The sequence below is a fragment of the Cydia fagiglandana genome, chromosome 12 (assembly GCF_963556715.1).
Source record: "Cydia fagiglandana chromosome 12, ilCydFagi1.1, whole genome shotgun sequence".
Lineage (NCBI taxonomy): Eukaryota > Metazoa > Arthropoda > Insecta > Lepidoptera > Tortricidae > Cydia > Cydia fagiglandana.
In genome coordinates, this window is record NC_085943.1 from 6,566,796 (window position 1) to 6,587,218 (window position 20,423).

The 20,423-nt window shown below is 40.8% G+C and overlaps 1 protein-coding gene across 1 annotated transcript; it reads right to left on the reverse strand.

Moving 5' to 3' along the window:
• Nucleotides 1-211: 211 nt before the first annotated feature.
• On the reverse strand, nucleotides 212-20,301 carry LOC134669499 (tubulin polyglutamylase ttll6-like). The gene is made up of 17 exons (XM_063527087.1): nucleotides 20,017-20,301; nucleotides 19,836-19,938; nucleotides 17,279-17,453; nucleotides 16,216-16,416; nucleotides 16,056-16,148; nucleotides 15,368-15,509; nucleotides 13,973-14,088; nucleotides 13,334-13,462; nucleotides 11,250-11,403; nucleotides 7,743-7,814; nucleotides 7,426-7,592; nucleotides 4,552-4,647; nucleotides 3,442-3,568; nucleotides 2,937-3,137; nucleotides 1,787-1,927; nucleotides 1,155-1,253; nucleotides 212-379 (listed from the first exon to the last, which is right to left on the reverse strand). The coding sequence occupies exons 1-17, from the start codon at nucleotides 20,020-20,022 to the stop codon at nucleotides 371-373; spliced, it is 2,031 nt and encodes a 676-aa protein (XP_063383157.1). The 5' UTR covers nucleotides 20,023-20,301; the 3' UTR covers nucleotides 212-370.
• Between the last annotated feature and the right edge of the window lie 122 nt (nucleotides 20,302-20,423).

The following is a 20,423-nucleotide window of genomic DNA, read 5'->3' on the forward strand; positions in this document are numbered from 1 at the left end:
GAAAATAATCAATTTTGCGTTCTTATTGGAAACAAAGTAATGGTCAGAAGACCTAAATCTACTACGTACTAAGCAGATTGAACTGAAATCAGTTCCGATGGTTAAACAATGTATGGGGATAAACTTCATTGCAACCATAAATTTTCGCAGACAAGTGAGGTAGCTCAAGATGTCCTGTATCGATTTTTCGAAAAAGTAAGTGAAACTTGCCTTCATGAGAATGGTCCCCGCAGCCGCCCGGCCTGTGTTTCAGTTTGCCACTCTCGAGAATGGCGGGCTGTATACAAAATGTAAACTGTTCCAAGTCCGTGCGTAAGTCCTTATATCTACTATTTTTTCGTAATTTTTGCTTTGTTCCACCGATATGCATTTACACTTTCTGTAGGCAAACACAATATTTTACATTAATAATAGCTACAACGGGCAATTTATATCTGATAAAATTTGACTTAATCTTAACATGTCATGCAAGGTTCAAACGCCAATTCATAAATAAAATGAATATAAGTGAATATAAAATTAAAATAAAACATTGTGTTGGCCAACCGAAGACAGGCTGTACCGGCCAAAAATATATCACCATTGGGTTTTTACGTCAAACCTTTTTAGGGTTCCTTAGTCAACTAGGAACTGTAAAAACCTGAAGGTATTTTTTTCTGGCCGGTACTGCATTTAGACATATAACTATGAAATGGCCTTTGAACATATTTTAGAAAAAAAAAATCGAGGTAAAAATTGTACATTCAGCGTCAATATATGGCAAGTTGCAAAATGTGTGTTACAGTCGGCACCAATCAGTAAGCGGATGAGTCTGCGTCAGCAAAATGTACCTGTGCCTTACAAATAGCGGTATTATTATTTATTCATACAGTACCGGCCAAAATATATCTGTGAAAAACGACCAGTGAAACCTGTGTCGAAACGTCGATAAATAAAGGTAATAAAATAAATTAGTGGTAGGACCCGTTTATAAATATGACCTAAAAAGGTTTGCCGTAAAAACCTGAAGGTGATATATTTTTGGCCGGTACTAGGTACATATAAAACAATTAACTGGGTACAAATAAAACAATTAAGAGTATCGCGATTACCTAAAGCTGTAATATAACATGGACTGGGTATGATATGGGACATGGGTTTAATATAATAATTACCTTAGGCGAGTTGGAGACGATAGACAGACGACCATAAATGCCGTATTTGCGCTCGTCCTCGGGCCTCAGCGTGCCCATTTTCTTCATCACGAGGTAGATCTGTATATACACAAAAAAATAACTTAAGTAAGAGCTTAGAGCACACAACAAGGCAACAAAATGAAAATACGCTAACAGCAGCCATCATATACGTGGTGGCTAAGTCAAGGGATTATGAAATTTCAAGAAGTAAGTGGAGAATGAACAGGTAAATTGCAAACTCCGTCATCATTGCCGTAGTTGGCTGCGCGAAATCGTTGTACATGTACACGTCAATCTCGGTGCGAAATTCTCGCTTTTTTTGGGAAGTATTTCGGCAGAATCTTAACAATCTTAAGCCCCCATTCGCACGACAGCTTTTTCAACGCGCGTTAAAAAAGCGCTTGAATCTGTCCACACTATAAATTCGACTTAACGACCAAGGCTTAAAGTCGGAAATCCAACAACGCTTGATAAAAAGCGCCACCGCTGTCGTGTGAATACCTACATGGTTATCCATTTGTGTCATTCAAACGCCTTTTTAACGCGCGTTGAAAAAGCTTCCGTGTGAATGGGGGCTAAGGCGATGCCATAACAATGCCTCAGACATTAACCTGTTCGAGCATGCCGTAGCTCCGTATGAGGAAGTCCCGCTGCGCCAGCTGGTTGACGCGTTCGCGCTCCTCCTTCTCAACTATGGGGTCGGGCTCGAAAGAGCACAAAACGTACGGGGGTTTCACTTCTGTCTCCTCCACCTGTTACAATAAGTTTATTATACAAACTTTCAGGCTATCGTAATATATACCCTATAACTTATTAAGGAGAATTAAAAGAATAATATCTGCCTACATTCCTTTTGAGGCCACCACCGATGGTAAGAGTGATAGCAACACTACACAGAATATTCTAGCGGTTGGACTTGGCCGTTTCCTCACTGGTGTAGATGACGCTGTCTTCGTCTGGGCTTCGTTATCGGTCATTGTCTCTACGTTAATTAACTACCAAGTAGTGGGGAGAATAGAAGGCGACGGCTGACTGGGAAGTCAGCTTTCAATTCTCCATCTTCTTCGGATCCCTATCGGACACGTCGCGCGAGTGACTAAAAACAAGTGAGTCTAAACCGTAAAATTAAATTATTCAATGTCAGTATGTCTCACGTGGCGAAATGCTGGGATAACACGAGGAAGAAGAAGAAGAATGTCAGTATGTCTCACAACAGAATTCGATTATTGCCGGCCTCTCGGGGCGTTTGGACTTAGCTGTTCACTCACTCGTGGAGGCCACATGCACTGACCCTGTAAGGGCTTTTTCTTGGTGTTCACTCTAGGTTGACTGTAGAGTACTCACAGTGGGGAGAATAGAAGGCGACGATTTCCCAATCAGCTTTCTGTTCTCCATCTTCTTCGGACCCCTCTCAGGGCTCTTATACTTAACCGTTTTCTCGCTGGTAGAAGCCACAATGACCTCGTCCAGAGCTCTTTGACGGTGTTCTTTCACTGGGCGACGGTTCTTCTTCGGATTCCTCTCGGGGCGTTAGGACTAGGCCCTTTTTTCGTTTTTAAGGCACCACTGCTGTGACCTTGTGGTTACCAAGGTTTAGTACACAGTCTACTCACAGTGGGGAGAATCAGAGGCGACGGCTTCCCGGTCAGCTTTCTGTTCTCCATCTTCGGATTCCTCTCGGGGCGTTTGGACTTGGGCCCTTATTTCGCTTTAAAGGCACCACGCTGACCTTGTGGTTACCAAGGTTTACACAGTACTCACAGTGGGGAGAATCGGAGGCGACGGTTTCCCAGTCAGCTTTCTGTTCTCCATCTTCTTCCCCCCTTCCGTTTTCTTGGACTTGGCCGTTTTGTCGCTGGTGGAGGCCACGCTGGCCTCGTCCGGGGCTCTCTTCTCCGGGTCCTTGGCTGGTTTTTGTGGCGGTTTCGTTTTGAGGAGAGCTTCTGCTTTCGCTTTTGTTTGCTGTTTAAAGAAAGTTGAATGAGTTTTCATCAGCACTAAACTGCCTATACATTAAAGAGTTGGAACATAGTGTCTTAAGAAGTTCTTCTCTGTTTTATAAAGACAGACTTTGCCCAGCAGTGGAACACCGTATAGGCTTATAATAATTACTAATGTATGCTATTATTACTAATGTTGCAGGCGCGCGAGGTCGCCGTGCCCGTGTACAGGGAGCCCGAGGGCTGCTGGAATAGGCTCGCGTACTGCTCGCCCACGGGGTACACGCGTCTACATAATTGACACGGTCAAACAGCAGACTGAGCACCTGGAACTCCTCGCGCTGCAGTCGCGTGCAGTCGCCGCGGGCGCGCGAGGACGCCGTGCCGGTGTACAGGGAGCCCGAGGGCTGCTGGAACAGGCTCGCGTACTGCTCGCCCACGGGGTACACGCGTCTGGGTAATACCACAGAATAATTAATAGTACTACCGTACAGAAAGGAAACTTTCTACAAAAACGAAGTTTGACAGCGGTTCAGGGTCGAATCATGCTATCCCTTTCTAATTTATGGCACTATCCCTTTCGGCTATTTAGGGTTGTCAAAAATCAAGTGATTATCTTATCTGTGGTCGTGCACGCAAAAGGAAGTGAAGTGGTGCCAACCCTAATAATTGCTCGTCGGAGCAATGCTAAGCCGAGCGGAGCCGAGTTTGACCGAAGTCAGGAGTTTCGCACCTCTGGTAACACACCATTTTAAAGACTAAGCGCCACTTGCACCATCCCACTAACTAGGGGTTAACCTGTTAAACTGTTAATCTAGTGTCAAATTGTACTGGTAACCATGGTAACTCCAGGTTTAACTGGTTAACCCTGGGTTAGTGAATGGCGCTAAGAGCTGGTTGCACCAAAACGTCTGTCACCGTTAAAAGCGTTCGCTTAATATTATTGTATGAGAATTTTCATAGTTTTCTGTTCAGTGGTGTTGATCGACTGATCAACACGGAGCAACGAGGAGCACGGGACAGACTTGTCAAGTGTGGTTGGTGCAACTGGCCCTTAGGATCGGTAGCACCCAATCGGCTGTCACCGTTAAAGCGTTCGCTAAATTTATTTATATGGGAAATTTCATACTTCACTGCTGTTTGACGTTAATCAGTCTGTTGAATGTGGTTGGTGCAACTGGGCGTTATTGACATCATAATCGAGTAAGTATAAAAGCAACTTTGACCCTTCTCGCATTGCCTCAAGGTTGATATTGGGCTGCATAGCCACACGCGCGTCAGTTGACGTTTTTGGCGGTAAAGGTTTAATTATTGCACGAGATCTCTTGCGTGCTTGCCATGTGCCATCTACTTACGGCTAGCTCGGCGCGTTCATCCTGACTGCAGATTGTATAAGTAAGAGAAACACGACTGTGTATGGTGAAAAGGGGATTTACCTAAAGTTTCCTAAATGCGTTTCCTCCCACTGTATCTGCGTCTGCCACGGTGTTTTCTCTGGCTCCCTTTCTTCGCCGGAAACGACCTCCGAAAATCTAAAAAAGACCATTTATAAGTAGAGTGGAAGATGTTCGTTTTAATGGACGTGTTGCTGAAATCACAAGTTTCGCTTTTATAGGCTGGCCAAAAATAACTTCAAAGCCGAAGCCAAAATACCTTTAACCTTTTGGCCGCCGGACCTAGTCCGCAAAGATGCTCACTCACACGCCAGAGCAAATTTTAAGTAAACAACTAATAAAAAGTTTAGGGATTGCAAATAGTGATATCGATATTTACAATTTATGGTAAAAATCTTTTTAATTTAGCTTTGTTCTTATCCTGTTTTAATTTCATTCCAAATTGCCAAAATAAAACATATGTTTTACACCCGAAAATGTTTAAAATATAGGGATTTAACATAAAAAACAACCACTAAACAATGTCGATTCAAGACGTGATATCGCCGCACTAGGCTGTACGAGAAGTCTTTTATACAAGACTACGGCGCGCATGGACTGCCCGCAGTGCAGACCGAAAAGGACCGTTTTCGCGCGGATTAAGTAATAATAGTCTCTAGGTCAACGGCGTAAGCGCTTGTCGGTACGTAAACTTTATTGGCGTAACGTTAAAGCTGCGCATCATGTGTCGATAAAGTCAATATACCGTTTGTTTACTGAAACTGTTTTAGTGAAAATTACACGTGGGTTGAATTTTTAATGAGTGAAGATATTATTCCGGAATTAGAATCTATCATTATAATTTCAGTTTGGTTTACATTAATCTATAAACTCTTACCAAAAAAACGTTCAACGAGTTGTTATAAAAATACACATTAATTTCAATGTTATGATAAAAAACTTAAGTCTGATAAACAGGTATGTCCATCTGTACCATGCACTCTTGTGCGAAGCGGTCGCTGCGGTGTATCCCTTCCCACTAAGCTATAAAATAACATCCTTTATTTTTTTATTTATCCTTCTGCAATTAAATAGTCCACAATCTACAAGGGCAAATTTACTTGTCTGACTCTACTTTATACAGCTAAAGAAGCTGCCTGAACTTTACATATAGTTATGCCTATCTGACTCTCGTTCTACGTATTCTAGTAAGTAGTTACCTACTATTCGTTAAAAGAAATTGGCGATTAACAAGTGTTAAAATACTTAAATAAAAACATATTTCTGACTTTATATTTAATTTAAAAATTCCCATATCGAGTTAACATTCCCATCCCTAGCTGTCTTTTATACAAGACAACGGCGACGAGGAACATGAAAAAGATTGAAAATTGGAGCAATTTTTTTAAAAGCCTTATTATAAAAGAATGGATTTATATAGCTGCTTAAAAAGCAAATAAATGAAAAAACAAAGACCTAAAATATGAACAAGAGTGTAAATGAAATTGCAATTGTTATTATTTTCACATTAACTGGTGGTTGAATTTGTGTCTTGTATACAAGACGACGGCGCCAGCGTATCGTTCTATCGTTGTCTTGTATACCGGACAACGGCGGTCAAAGGGTTAAAATAATTCCCATGCCGTATACGCCCCCTTGCGGTCGATTGCAATCGGGATTGGCTAATATTATAGGTACTTATTGTGGCTAGGTGGTCCTCCTCGAGTACGCGTCGCTTTTGATACTGCAAAATGCTCAAGGGCCAGTACACAGGGACTGCAACCCGACTGCAATTTATATGGGAACCGTACGCTGACTACACGCGGACTGCACAGTTTCCGTAATTGCAGTCCGTCTGATGTACCGGCCTTAGAAGGCGCGTAATAAACGCTATGATGAGAGGATGGTACTTGTTGATCTGCAGTAGACGGTCGCGGCAGCTTGTTTCCGTCAGCAGGCTTTTGTCGAGTGCGACCGAAGTCAACGAAAAGATGAGAGGTACTATAGCACTTTTACACTTTCACGTTTATTTGTACACATATTCAATTACACGGGTCTTCCGCGATAAAAGTTTATTGTTTTTACCATAAATTCCGACGTTTCAGCTGAGTTGCACCAGCTGTGGTCACGGAAAGACCAACGGAAGAGTTGTGGTGCATCTCAGCTGAAACGTCGGGTCGGAATTTAAGGTAAAAAACATTGAAATTATAACGCGGTAGACCCGTTTGTGTAATTAAATAAGATGAGGGGTACTTGTTGGTCTCCAGCAGCCGGTCGCGTACGCTTGTTGTGTCCATCAGCAGGCTCTAGTCGAATGGGACCGAGATCAACGAAAAGATGAGAGGTAACTTGCTGGTCTGCAGTAGACGATCGCGGCAGCTTGTGTCCATCACCAGGCTCTAGTCGAGTGCGACCGAGGTCAACGAAAACATGAGTGATACTTGTTAGTTAAGTCTGCAGTAGACGGTCGCGGCAGCTTGTTGTTACGTAGGATAGACTTACGAGTATGTCGGTAGTTGCACATTTTGAAAATAAACCAGTCTCCTATGGATCTCGATATTTTATTCATCTAACATTGGCGCAGTCGGTAGGATGTCTCCGTCACCAGGCTCTAGTCGAGTGCGACCGAGATCAACGAAAACATGAGAGGTAGTACTTGTTGGTCTGCAGCAGGCGGTCACGGATGCGGCGGCGGTCCTCCTCCAGCACGCGCCGCTTGTCGCACTGCCAGATGTTGAGCAAGGGGAACGTGTCCGTTAGGGCCGGTACACACGGACTGCAACCCGACTGCACAGTTTCCGTAATTGCAGTCAGGTTAGTCAGTCAGGTCAATAAAAACTACTTGCTGGTCTGCAGAAGACGGTCGCGGCAGCTTTTTGTGTCCATCACCAAGCTCTAGTCGAGTGCGACCGAGATCAACGAAAACATGAGAGGTACTTGTTGGTCTGCAGCAGGCGGTCGCGGATGCGGCGGCGGTCCTCCTCCAGCACGCGCCGCTTGTCGCACTGCCAGATGTTGAGCATGGTGAACGTGTCCGTCAGAAGGCCCTCCTTCACCTCGCGATCGAGCTGCGTGTCCGTGTGGAAACTCGGCGAGTGGTTCACCTACACAAGTTTATTTGACATTTACAGTTTACCGGTGTGTATTTTAATCTCTTTAATTTACAAGGAATAAGTATTCAAGTTATTACCTTCCTGCTGCATGATTGTAGTATAAGTAGAGAATGTTCATATGGAAATAATTTATTAACTTACTTCTAAAATATACGGGTGGAGCTTGTGATCCAACAGTATGTCGAAGCCGAGTATTTCGAAGCAAGCGTGCACCTGAAAACGTTACACTATTATTTATATTATAAGAATAAGAATTCTTTTATTATTGTTTACCGTGTCAAACAAGATGTTAAAATAATACATAGTCACAATGGCTACCCTGTTCGGGTATACAATATTACACAATTAAATCATAATCATAAATGACAGGAAAGAAACTTGTGGAAGCTGGGCATTTTCATTTAACTTGTACAAGTTAAGCGCGTCTTAAGTCGTGTTTCAGTAACGTCTAACCGTTACATTCCTGACAAAATGTATGGGATTTGACATTGACCGTCAGTTTTGTAACGATTGCTAACCGGCCGTTAAAGGTGTTCAATTAAGTGAAAATGCCCAGCTACCACTTTTGATCTCAATTTCCACATAGGTGCCCTACAGCTCAAGTTTTATAAATACTCAATATAAGCAAGTATGAGACAAGAAAATATTTTGAATATAAAAATACGTACCATTAACCATTTAGGTACTAGTAATATACTACGCTACAAGTAATATACTACTACCTACATTAAAATATGCTACCTAATTAAAATAGTATACGAGTACCTATACTATGCAAATTGATTCGGTCAAATTGTGTTTTTTGAAAAACTAATTATGAAAAATTAATTATTATAGCCAGCCTTTTATGAATGTAGTATGATACCTTAGGGTGTGGAGCTTTACGCACACTAGCGTCCCTGCCCCTCCCCCTGACGCAACCCCCCCTTTTTGCATGAAGTATGTCCCGGTTCACAGTTTTTTAAATTTTCTGAGGAAAGTATACATTTTAGGAAAAATGCAAAAAGGGGGGGTTGCGTCAGGGGGAGGAGAAGGGACGCTAGTGTGCGTAAAGCACCATATCTTAAGGTATCATACTACATTTATAAAAGGCTGGCTATAATTATTAGTTTGTCTTCCCCATACATTAGAACACAATTTAACCGAATCAAATGGCGAATCGACTTAAACGCATTTTATCTACTTATTAGGTGGATACAATGTTTTATTAATCGAAATATCGACAACTGCTTAATAACACCTACAATAGAAAAAAAACTACTTAACGCAATGAGCGATTCGAAATAACATAGAATATAATACATAATTACACTTAATTGATCTTAATAAGTTCCTTGAATACCCAAAGGAAAACTCCACAAAGCGATCAGTTAGTACATACAGATACTGAATATTTATAATAAAATGTGTCATATGACGTGAAGTATTCATGTTGCGTGTAGATATGTAAACAACACCCTTTCTACATGACATACGAGGGTCGCACTGAAATATTCGGGAATGGGACACTTAGAAATAACATAATAGAAAGAGGCATATAATTTATAAAAATGTAACTCTTTATAAAACTTTTAAGGTATATTCCATTTGGTTGTCATTTGTATTTAAGAATTACTGGCAATTTGAAAATTGTATGTCGAACATTATTTGAATTTTTGACCAAGTGATTTTTCGAATCATATTTTTAGACGGTTTTCAATATGCCCTCAGCGAACAAATAAAAGTTACAAAGGGCTTCTGTTATTTTTTTATGAACTAGAATTCATCGTACGTTCGTTTGCAGTTAAAATTAAATATGAAAGTCACTTTCATTTTATCCCATGGGTGATCTTAAAGAAGCATGTCATTCCAAAGCGACGTCAAAAATTAAAATCGCATTTGTGCTGTTAATTAAAAAGACTGCCAAAAAAGTTGCATAGCGGCAGATTTCGACATTCCTAAATATTCATATGACAACAGTAAAAAAATCTTTTATGTACATATATATGTAAAAAAAACTTCAATTCCGTTGGCTACTCCACGAATTTCATACAAAACCACTAAGGCCCCAAAATCGCCATACAAAAAGGACTTTGGGATTATGAGCCGTGTGCATTACAGAATGATTACTTTCAAAAGAAAATTTATATGCGTGGTCAGTTTGAGTTTAAGTATGCATTAAAATAAAGATTGACTGTCTAGATGCGACAGTTTTCTCTATTCCCGACATTTTCAGTGCAACCCTCGTACCTAATAATATAATAATAAAAAAAAATGTTTGGCAAATGAACAAAGACCGACGTTACAGAGTTCCATATATATAGCGAGCCGTTTTAAATTGCTTTTTAGGAGTGTCAGTATCTGCCGTGGGTTATTAGTGAAGATTAATATGTAGGGTATAGTATGAATTATCTCAGGTGGTTTTTTCGAGTTCGGGAGCTAATCCGTTAAACAAAAGCCTTTGTTTCTTTTAATAGCGGTCTACAGCACGTGCCAAAGCAACCATGTCGTTTAAAAAGCAACTATCGTGCTAGTATTAAGGTTCAAATTCATATGATAGCTTGTTCAGAGAACAATCAGGGTGGTCTTGTTTTTGGAGATAACGAAAACGTGTTATCTCCGAATGGGCTGTTTCATGAATCTGAACCATATATTTAAAACGGTAAATTTGCTTTTTAAACGGGCTTGTTCCCGTTACTTACGTCGGGGCTATTAGCAGTAAGCATTATAACGACTGCATAAAGGAAACAATATCTTTTGTTTAACAGCGTAGGGTCCGAGCCCGAAAAAGTCACACTGAGAGAAAAGGATAACAAAAACACACTTAGAATTACAAAAATAAACTTAATCCGGGGACAAGGAGAGTTAACTAATAGGAACAAATTGACTTTTGCAATTTCTATTAGTTCTTGCAATTTCTATTATCTGTTTGTCGAAATTACATTTAGGATTACTGAACTGTTTGTAGAAATAAATAAACTTTACAAAAATAGTGAAACGTCTATAATTATTACTAAACTTCATTTTTTTCCCCCAGTACAGAACTGTTTTTTTAATTCCTAGTTTAGTTTACTAATGATTTTTCTCTCAGTGCACCTGAGATAATTCATACTATACATCATTTAGAAAGGTTGTGAAGTGTAAAATGTTTGTTGAAAGTCACAATAAGACACGATAAAATAACCTTTAGAGTAGTGTTGTGAATAACGCTCATTTCGAGGCTTAAAGACTCGAACCCTTAAGACTCCCGTGGCTTAACGCCTCAACGGCGACAAAGACGATTTTTTACATCCATACGCTTAAAATAAATAAATACAATTCTCAAATATAGTCGAGCCCTCAAGACTTACGAGTCTTGAGGGCTCGAGTCTTTAAGCCTAGAAATGAGCGTTACTCACAACAGTGCTTTAGGAGCATTCCATGAAATTGTCTACCGTTGTCCCGTACAAACGCGAAGTTTCCTTTTCTATGACAAATGGTCAAAAATATTCACAGAAAAATAATCGCCTGCTTTAAATGCCGAGAAAAAAGTCGCAACACAGGAAATAAAATGCGTTTGTACGGGACAGCCCGTGGAATGCTCCTTTAGAGGCATAGGATGGTATTCTGTGCTATCTGCGAAGCTACGAGAACAACCGGCAGCCGATTTCTATCGGTAGTAATAGTAACCATGTCGTGTGACGGGAAGCACGCGTGGTAGCTATGCTTGAGGATAGGCCAGGCGGATATGACGGTCTTCACGATCACTTGGTCGATGGAATGCCACAGCGCGTCCAGGTCCACGCCTTGCGAGAGCAGGATCTTGTTGAGAGTCGATATCTTGCTGGCCCCGGAAATGTTAACGTTGTAGGCGGTGACATATAGCGAGTAACGTAACGATGCGCCAATCGTTTGTTTGCCAACGTTTTTAGAATACCTACGGAACTCGCCGGCAATCAACCTCCTTATTTAATCACGTTTGCGTGAATAAATTCAATTGCTACTCGTTTTAAATCATTCTGCTATATATTCATTGCGTTGCGCGCTGTGATATTTTTTGTAATTTTACGGACGTTGTAGAGTTAGACCAAGAAAAGTCTGCAACGATTTTGATAACACACGTAGTGGCAGTGCAAGTGTTATTTTAAACGTCAAACTTCTATGAAATGATGACGTAAGTATAAATAGATAACACTTGCACTGCGTAAATGCTATCAAAATCGTTGCAGACTTTTCTTGGTCTAACTCTATCTACCTACTTGTTTACTGTGGGAAAGATCGACAAGATAAGTAGGTAAGTAGCTGTATTATTTTAAAACATGCGGATATTATTGTGTAGGTATATAAAGTAAATAGTTGTATTCTCTTAACCCTTTCAATGCGCATGATACATTGTTAACTGTTTTACCCAGTCGCCATAAAAGGAATTTCATGACAATCATAACCGAAAAGCGTTAAGTACAGTGCTACGCTGCACGCTGTAGCGCATCGTAGCGCGTACCAGTCTAAAATTATAAATATCAGAACATTATCTGGGCTATAACCGCGAAAATCGAAGTTCGCAAATTGCGGGGATTTTTCTCTGTCACTCTAATTACGCCTTCGTTGGAGTAAAAGAGAAAGATCCCCGCAATTTGCCAATTTCGGTTTTTGCGGTAGCCGCTCTGTAATCATTTTCCGTTTGACTTGCATCGTATTGATACGATTAATACTGTGTACGCCTACGGGCTGAAATATTTAAGTGCCAACGGCACATTTGAAGTTTAATATTTTGCTACACATGCTCTCTAATGCATCGATCGGTCTAAGGGGTCTTCCATTAATTACGTCACACGAATTTCTAGGTTTTTTGACCCCTCCCCCCCTCCTTGTCACACTTGGTCACATTTGGCAAATTTTCTACGAAATCGTCAAATCGAATTATGTAAGTACCTAAGTATTATTAATATTTTATCAAAATATTTTTGACGATATAAATATTAGTAATTTTATAACCCAAAACTGCTTAGGAAAGAAAATTAAAGGAATAAAAACGATTATCGTTTTAAAAACTTGTTATTTAAATGTACAACGAATAAAATAATTTAAACAAATTTTCGGTTACTGATGAAGTTAAAGTGACGTCACAAAGTTTGTTTCTCCCCCCTCCCCCATGTCACAATATGTCACATTTTCTTGACCCCCTCCCACCCCCTAAACGTGTGATGTAATTAATGGATGACCCCTAACACTAATATCATATCAATCAGATACAATCTGAATGTTGTTTCACGTAGTACCTAAATTAAGGCAGATATATCTGGGAGACCGAGCTTTTCTCGGAAAACTTATAAAAACTCAAACATGCGCGTTTTCCCAGAGATAAGACCTAGCTAGATCGATTTTTCGCCTCCGGAAACCCCCATATATAGCAAATTTCATCGAAATCATTAATCGTTTCCGAGATCCCCGAAATGGGTCTCTATTGTTTCCCAAAAAGTTTTAAGTCATAATGTATTATTTGCCCGAACAAAGCTAACCTAACCTAATTTATCTATAGATTTAGATTAGATTAGATTAGAGATTAGATTATTATAGATACCCTTACGAAAATCTTGAAAAGTTAACGATTTCAGTATTTTCAGTTTTATGACTAATGATAATCTGACAAACAGTAATTTAAAACTTTATGGGAAACAAAGGGACCCAACCCCCCACCCCCTTCCCCAAATTTATATATAAATAAACAAGAATTGGTCGTGTAAAGGTATTAGATTGATAAATATTGTGCTCACCGCTTGCTGCCTGCCTCGGAGTCGTAGACGTAGGTGCGACTGTGCTTGTTGAGGGCGTAGTTGGTGAGGTGCATGAACACGTTGGTCGTGTTGTTCACGTTAGGGTCCGCGTAGCGCGATGTTGCAAATCTTTAAAAAAGGTTTTGTCAAAAATATCTATAAATCTTAAAGCTCATATATTATACCTTCAGAATTAAACACACTTAAAACAGAGAAAATAAGTGGTAAACAACGGGCGGTCTGATCTCTAAACAGCGATCTCTTCCAGACAACCTTTAGGTACGTAAATAATCAATATAATCATCAAGGCAATTCTATAACAAGATTAAAGTAATTAATTTGTTTTAATTAATTTAACTAAAGATTAACCCTTTAACCGCCAGTCTGATATATAAGACATTACATATCCAGCTCATTTCGCCACAGTCTGATAAATAAGACAAAGATCTGATTTGGTTTTTACAGCACATTTATAACTCCCGTAACTATGCCAACCTTACTCTGCGTGGTACAATTACTGTCGGTGGCGACACGAGCACGCTCGATTAAAAATTGCTGGCGGTTAAAAGGTGATTAAAGATTGAGGTTGCATTGTTTAAAAAAAATTCGTTATTGCTGCCTTTGGTTCGAATAACCTACCTGACGAGACCTTCATTGTAAACAAACACTCTTAAAGGATCGCACGACGTTATAAGTGTGTAGACGCGGATGTCGAACTTATACCCGTCGACTAAGTACGGCTTGGCGAGGTAAACCTGAAAACAATCACTGACAAGTGTTTAAGTAATTAAATACTAAAGTATCTTTAATACATATTATGGGCCAGTCACAATAAGCTCAAGCGTGTGTTGAGAGTACAAGACCAAAAAGTACTTAAGCAGTGGCGGATTTGTAGTACATATTTGCCGCCCTAGGCCCCAGGCCCTGTAGCCGTCCCTTTCTCAGCACCCATCGTATTGACTACATTTTGAGTTATTTCTTGTTATCATCAGCTAATTTTTTGAATACAATTTGCCGCCCCTAATATCTTGCCGCCCTATAGTTCGTTTTTTTAGCATTAGAAAGAACTTGCAAGAAGGTAAGCGATCTTGACATGTCTTTTAATTGAAAAACGCATTTTAAAATTCAAAAACTATTACTTATGAAAGCAGAAGAATATAAATAATCGTATTAGATTCATAATTGTTACATATTTGCCGTAACTTATTTTTAAAATGTGTTTTTCAATTAAAAGACACATCAAGATTGTTTACCTAATTTCTAATGCTAAAAAAAACGAACTATAGGCCCGGGTCTACTTGGTCTTAGAGCAAATCCGCCACTAAAAGTAAGTCAAGCAGTTCAGGGATTCTTTGGCCTTCCCAGTAGTTTTGTGCAGTGTTTATTACGGTTCACAGATGTGCTACGACTGCTACGCCGTAGATCGATGTAGGTACTGGGTGCGTAACGCTACGTCTTACGTAGGCGAACAACGCGCGAACGCGGCGCGGCGCGGCGCGGTGAAATCAATCCTTTGATGCCCATAGAAGTGTCCTACGTAAGCGATCTCGTTGCGAACGCGGTGCGGCGCGATTTGCACGCGAATGTCAGGCGGCGCGGCGGCGGCCGCTTTCGCCGCGCCGCGTTCGCGCGTTGTTCGCCTACGTAAGACGTAGCGTAACCAAGATGCCATTCGTTTACGCCCCGTAGCGAACTAATGCGTTTAGTCTGTGTTGGACTATTTAATACGGAAGAGTGATAGAGAGAGATTACCGTATCGTTCGCTACGGAGCGCTAAGGTAATCTCTCTTGGCTAGGCACCCTGTTTTCCCGTTATGAAACTAAAACTATTCGTTAATAGTATTTCGTTAACTCGTGGGATATGTACATATTATGTCACGCGCATTCAAACTATTAAAGACAAAAAAAAACATATTTTGCTTATGCCACTAGCTATGTAACTAAATCGTGATAGGTTTTCACAAGATCGGTAGGTATAGGTAGTCAGAATAGTCACTAGTGTCGCTACCTAAGTCAAAAAGAACTAACTCTTACCTGACAAATAAGTTTGTCCGTAGGTTTAATGTCTTTCAGTGATTTAGTCAGATAAATGCCACGACCCTGGCTTCCGCACTCAGGTTTTATTATAAACGTTTTATTTTTGCGCGCCTTGCTGTAAGTTAGGGCCTCGCCGAAACTGAAATACAAAATTTCTAGTAAATAAAAATGTGCCTATACATTTTTATTTATGACTGACAAAGTAACCTAAATCGTAATTAGTTTCTTTCTAAATTGTAGTGATACAATCTGGTACACGCCAAATGGGAAGTACCTACCTATTATATGTGACGTTCCACGGAAAAGGGTACCTTATGGCGGCTGGCGCTTACGTCGCATAGCGCCGCAATAATATTGAAGCAATGTTAAAAATAGCGTAAGCGCAAACCGCCATAAGGTACCTTTATCTCTGGGACGTCACATATATTACGTAACGACTAGCGTTGCCGCAGCGACATACTATAGGTACCACTACTACTTTAGTCACTCTATGTAGTTGCATCAGTGGCGAAACTAGGGAATGAGTAAGCAGTGGCGGATTTGCAGTCTTTGCCGCCCCGAGGGGACAAAACGCTTCTAGCTCATCCCAAGAAAGGGTGCCCAGACCAAGGCCTTGGTCTTGATTGCAAATTTTACCCAATAAGTAATACCTAAAATTAAGGGAACTGTTAACAATAGTACTTACTCTGCTGGAAGACACCACGTTTTCGGAAAGAAATTGTACTCCTTCGGGTATATCTTTTGCATTCTGTTTAAATTCCGCGCAAGGAGATCTTTCCTGTAAAATCCAAAAATTATAAACCATCCGCGACCTTATTCCTCTAAACATAAGGTTCATTTCGTACCGACAAATCTCTAGCATGCCGGGGAAGTGATTGATGCGTTGGAACCGCTTCATCTCCTTCGCCCGTTCGACGGAAACGCTCATATCGGTCCAGTAGAAGTTCCACGCTTCCTCTTCGGACACTTCTCGCATGCCGAAGGCGCTGGATACCCTTCGGATGGACTCGTATCGACAGTTTGTGAGGCATATCGATATCTGGGATCTGTATGAGTATTAGAAAATTCATCTTCCTGTGGTATCATTATTCATAGTATGTTCGCTGTTCTTTTGTTTTTAAAGGTATGGAAGTATTGGAAGTAAATAAAAACCGGGCCAGTGCGAGTCGGACTCGCGCACGAAGGGTTCCGTACCATAATGCAAAAAAAAAAACAATAAAAAAAAGCAAAAAAAAAACGGTCATCCATCCAAGTACTGACCACTGCCGACGTTGCTTAACTTTGGTCAAAAATCACGTTTGTTGTATGGGAGCCCCATTTAAATCTTTATTTTATTCTGTTTTTAGTATTTGTTGTTATAGCGGCAACAGAAATACATCATCTGTGAAAATTTCAACTGTCTAGCTATCACGGTTCGTGAGATACAGCCTGGTGACAGACGGACGGACGGACAGCGAAGTCTTAGTAATAGGGTCCCGTTTTACCCTTTGGGTACGGAACCCTAAAAAGCAAGAGACTCGGCACAATCCTAATAATAATCCAACTCAACGGCCGAATGAGCACGTGGCATATTTTTTTTGTTTGTATCTCTCTTTAAATACCTTAAAGAACAGAATACCTGCCTGTAAAACATTTTGACGATTTTTTTAAATTTACATTTTGACGCCATCGTAGACACAACGGAATTCAGATCAGAATTGCTAGAGTTTGTTCGGAAAGAGAAGAGTCGTGGAATGTATGGGGCCCAATACATTCCATGACTCCTCTGACAGGTTTCGATTTTTGTAACGGATGTTTGTGACCATAGACCATAGGTTCCGCTCAGCCTAATAATCGCATTGATTGTTGACGCTCGGGATACGGTAGTATCTTCTTCCTTCCCAGGAATCCCTCCCTCCTCCTACATACCTCTTTCGCTTCTTTTTCTTGCGGGTCGGTTCGGGGATGACAATAGGCGCACCACGTGACGTAGGCTGCGATGTGTCGTCCTCACCGCTAAGCTTGCTGTTGTAGTTACGCATCAAAGACGCAATTGACTCGTCGAAGTCCCGCTCCTCCTTTCCCATCATCTCACCCTTTTCTTCTGCAATCACATTGCTTCCAAGCATAGTCTAATAAAACATGGTCTTCTCTTCCCAGAGTGACACAATCCTACGTCACAATAACATGGCCGCTTTATTATATAGCGCTATCGCATATTATCATATAGCGCTGTCGCATGATGACGTAGGCTTGTGTCAGTCACGTGACCTAGAAAAGACGGGAAGAGAGTACCAGGCGGAGTATATTATTATACCATGCTTCCAAGTTACATGTAGCTAGGTACGTGGCTATGTGCCGAGTTCAATGTTTAGCACGGTACCAGGGGTGCGAAGCTCCTGACTTCGGCCAAACTCGGCTCCGCTCGGCTCAGCATTGCTCCGAGCAATTATTAGGGTTGGCACCACTTGACTTCCTTTTGCGTGCACGACCACAGATAAGATAATCACTTGAATTTTGACAACCCTAATTAGCCGAAAGGGATAGTGCCATGTATTAGAAAGGGATAGCATGATTCGACCCTGAACCGCTGTCAAACTTCGGTTTTGTAGGAAGCTTCCTTTCTGTACGGTAGTACTATTATTTATTCTGTGACGGTACTCTGTAACGCGGACTACCTATGTTATGTGATCTACGTCAGCGTCATAGTTATTACTTACCTATAGTTGAGCTAATACCAGATACCTATACTGCAAAACGTAATTCAAGACCAAAAAAAGTAAGGAAATGTTGCCACTTTTTACTAGCGCGTTTTGTATTTATGTAAAAATAAGTAAATAAAAGTACTTTGTGTTTGTTTGTAAATCGTAGGAGTAAAATTACTAATAAATAAACTATCTTTGCGTAATTATTTATTAAAAGGAATCTACTATTTTACAAACAAATTATTGCAGTGGCAACATTTTCTTACTATTTTTGGTTTTGAATTACGTTTTGCAGTTTAATTTATTTCACTCAGCTCAGCTGATATTTGGCCTTATCATCTACAACGGTCGCCAGACACTGCCTAATTGTGTAGACTACGCTGACTACGATCATATCCATCATTAGTGGCGTACCTAGGCGTGGGCGAAGTGGACACTTGGACAGTCGCCCACGGCCTCGCGCCCCAAGGGGGGCCTCGCGCGAGGCCCATTCGGGCACAGTAAAAGGGCTTCGCTGATGCGGCTCCGCCCACGGCTAGATTAGTTCACGCTACGCCACTGATATTCATCATCATCATTGGCCTTTGAGTTTATTGTAGACGATTTATGGTGTAACACTGAGCGATGCGAGACAGACATGGTCCACAGCGAGTGCGGTGAACCAGGTCTCATTACAAAACTTGCGACCCTCCACAACACGTTTGCGTCATTCCGACCGCTGGGCTATAACCGCGAAAATAGAAGTTCGCAAATTGCGGGCATTTTTCTCTGTCACTCTAATTACGCCTTCATTGGAGTGAAAGAGAAAGATCCCCGCAATTTGCGAATTTCGGTTTTCGCGGTAGCCCCCCTGTTCTGCGAGCCTCTCCCAGTCTCGGTGGTCGATCATCATCATTCGCTTGCCCTTATCCCATTCATTTGGGGTCGGCGCAGCATGTCTTTTTCTTCCATACCTCTCTCTCGCCCGTCATCTCATCATTCACTTGCGTTCGCTTCATATCATCTCTCACACAGCCCATCCACCCTTTTCTCGGTCTTCCTCTCCCATTACATCCCTCCACATTCATTCCTAATACCTTTTTCGTCACATGACTTTCATCCCTCCGCATCACATGCCCGTACCACGCTAGGCGATTCGCTCTTACTTTTTCTACTATGGGTGCAACTTTTAGGCTTCCTCTTATATACTCATTCCTTATCCTATCCATTCTTGTCACACCACACATCCATCGTCGATATGGAAGACAATCATGTCCGGTGTAAATTCTTAGACCATCATATTAACCATTAAAAAAAAGTTATAATAACAGTTACAATTTGAATGATTATTTTATTTGAAACTGCTTTGCCTCAATAAATTATTCGCGAATAATTCATTCAATCATATCACCTATATCAGGCGTGGCTCACTCCGCGATTTCGTCGCTTTGCAACAGGTAGCTAAAACTACATCCGTTCGACCCCAATTTTGGGGTTTGCCATAAGCCGCGCGTGGCGCTGTCGCCACCTAGCGGCCATATCTGTGCTGATCGTGACAGACAGACTGTACCTACCTAGTACTATTATTTATTCTGTGCCTGTATTCAATCAGGTTTTGAATAGTACTGGTATTCTTTAACCATATTTAAGCGCTTCTGGAAGGTTAGATTCCTTATAGTATTTCAGTTTGCACTGCCGTGCAGCCAATCACGCTGCTACTTGCAGTAGCGTGCAGCTACTTGATACAATGTGATAACCGGTTACTAGTTTCCCTTTTTACCTACTTCTTATTTAAATATTACCTCGTGATTTATCATTTTTTCTCTTGAGAACTGGGGAGGCATTCTTAGAAGTGTGTTCGGATGGCTGATCCTCATCGCGAAGCAAACCGTCTTCCAACTCCAACTTAAGTAAGTCAAAATAAGGACAAATTAAAAGGAAAGCAAAGTTCTAATACCTAGCTATAATAAACAACTAACTTACCTCCATTTAAGGTTCGAGTTGTATAAATGGAAAACCTAAAAAAGTGAGCTTGACATTATCTGGCTTGCAATAAATACGTGTCAATGCCAAGTTTCAGGACTTATGGCTAAATATTGTCTTAATAACGGAATCCTGAAACATAAAAAAAATATTCTGTACACAATCACTAAATAGTAAATCACATATTTTTATAAGTAATTCAATCCTACGTTTTATTTACTAATATCATTAAAATTTTGCAAAAGACATTATTGGAAACTGTTTTGTTTTTGTTTCGTGCCAGTTGTCATGTCAAACAAACTAACCGTCACAAATTATAATCATTTCCGCTTTTCACAACATCCGGAAAACGGCAAAAGCACTGCTACACTTACTGGGTGTACATAAGTTCCAAAAACCGGTATTTT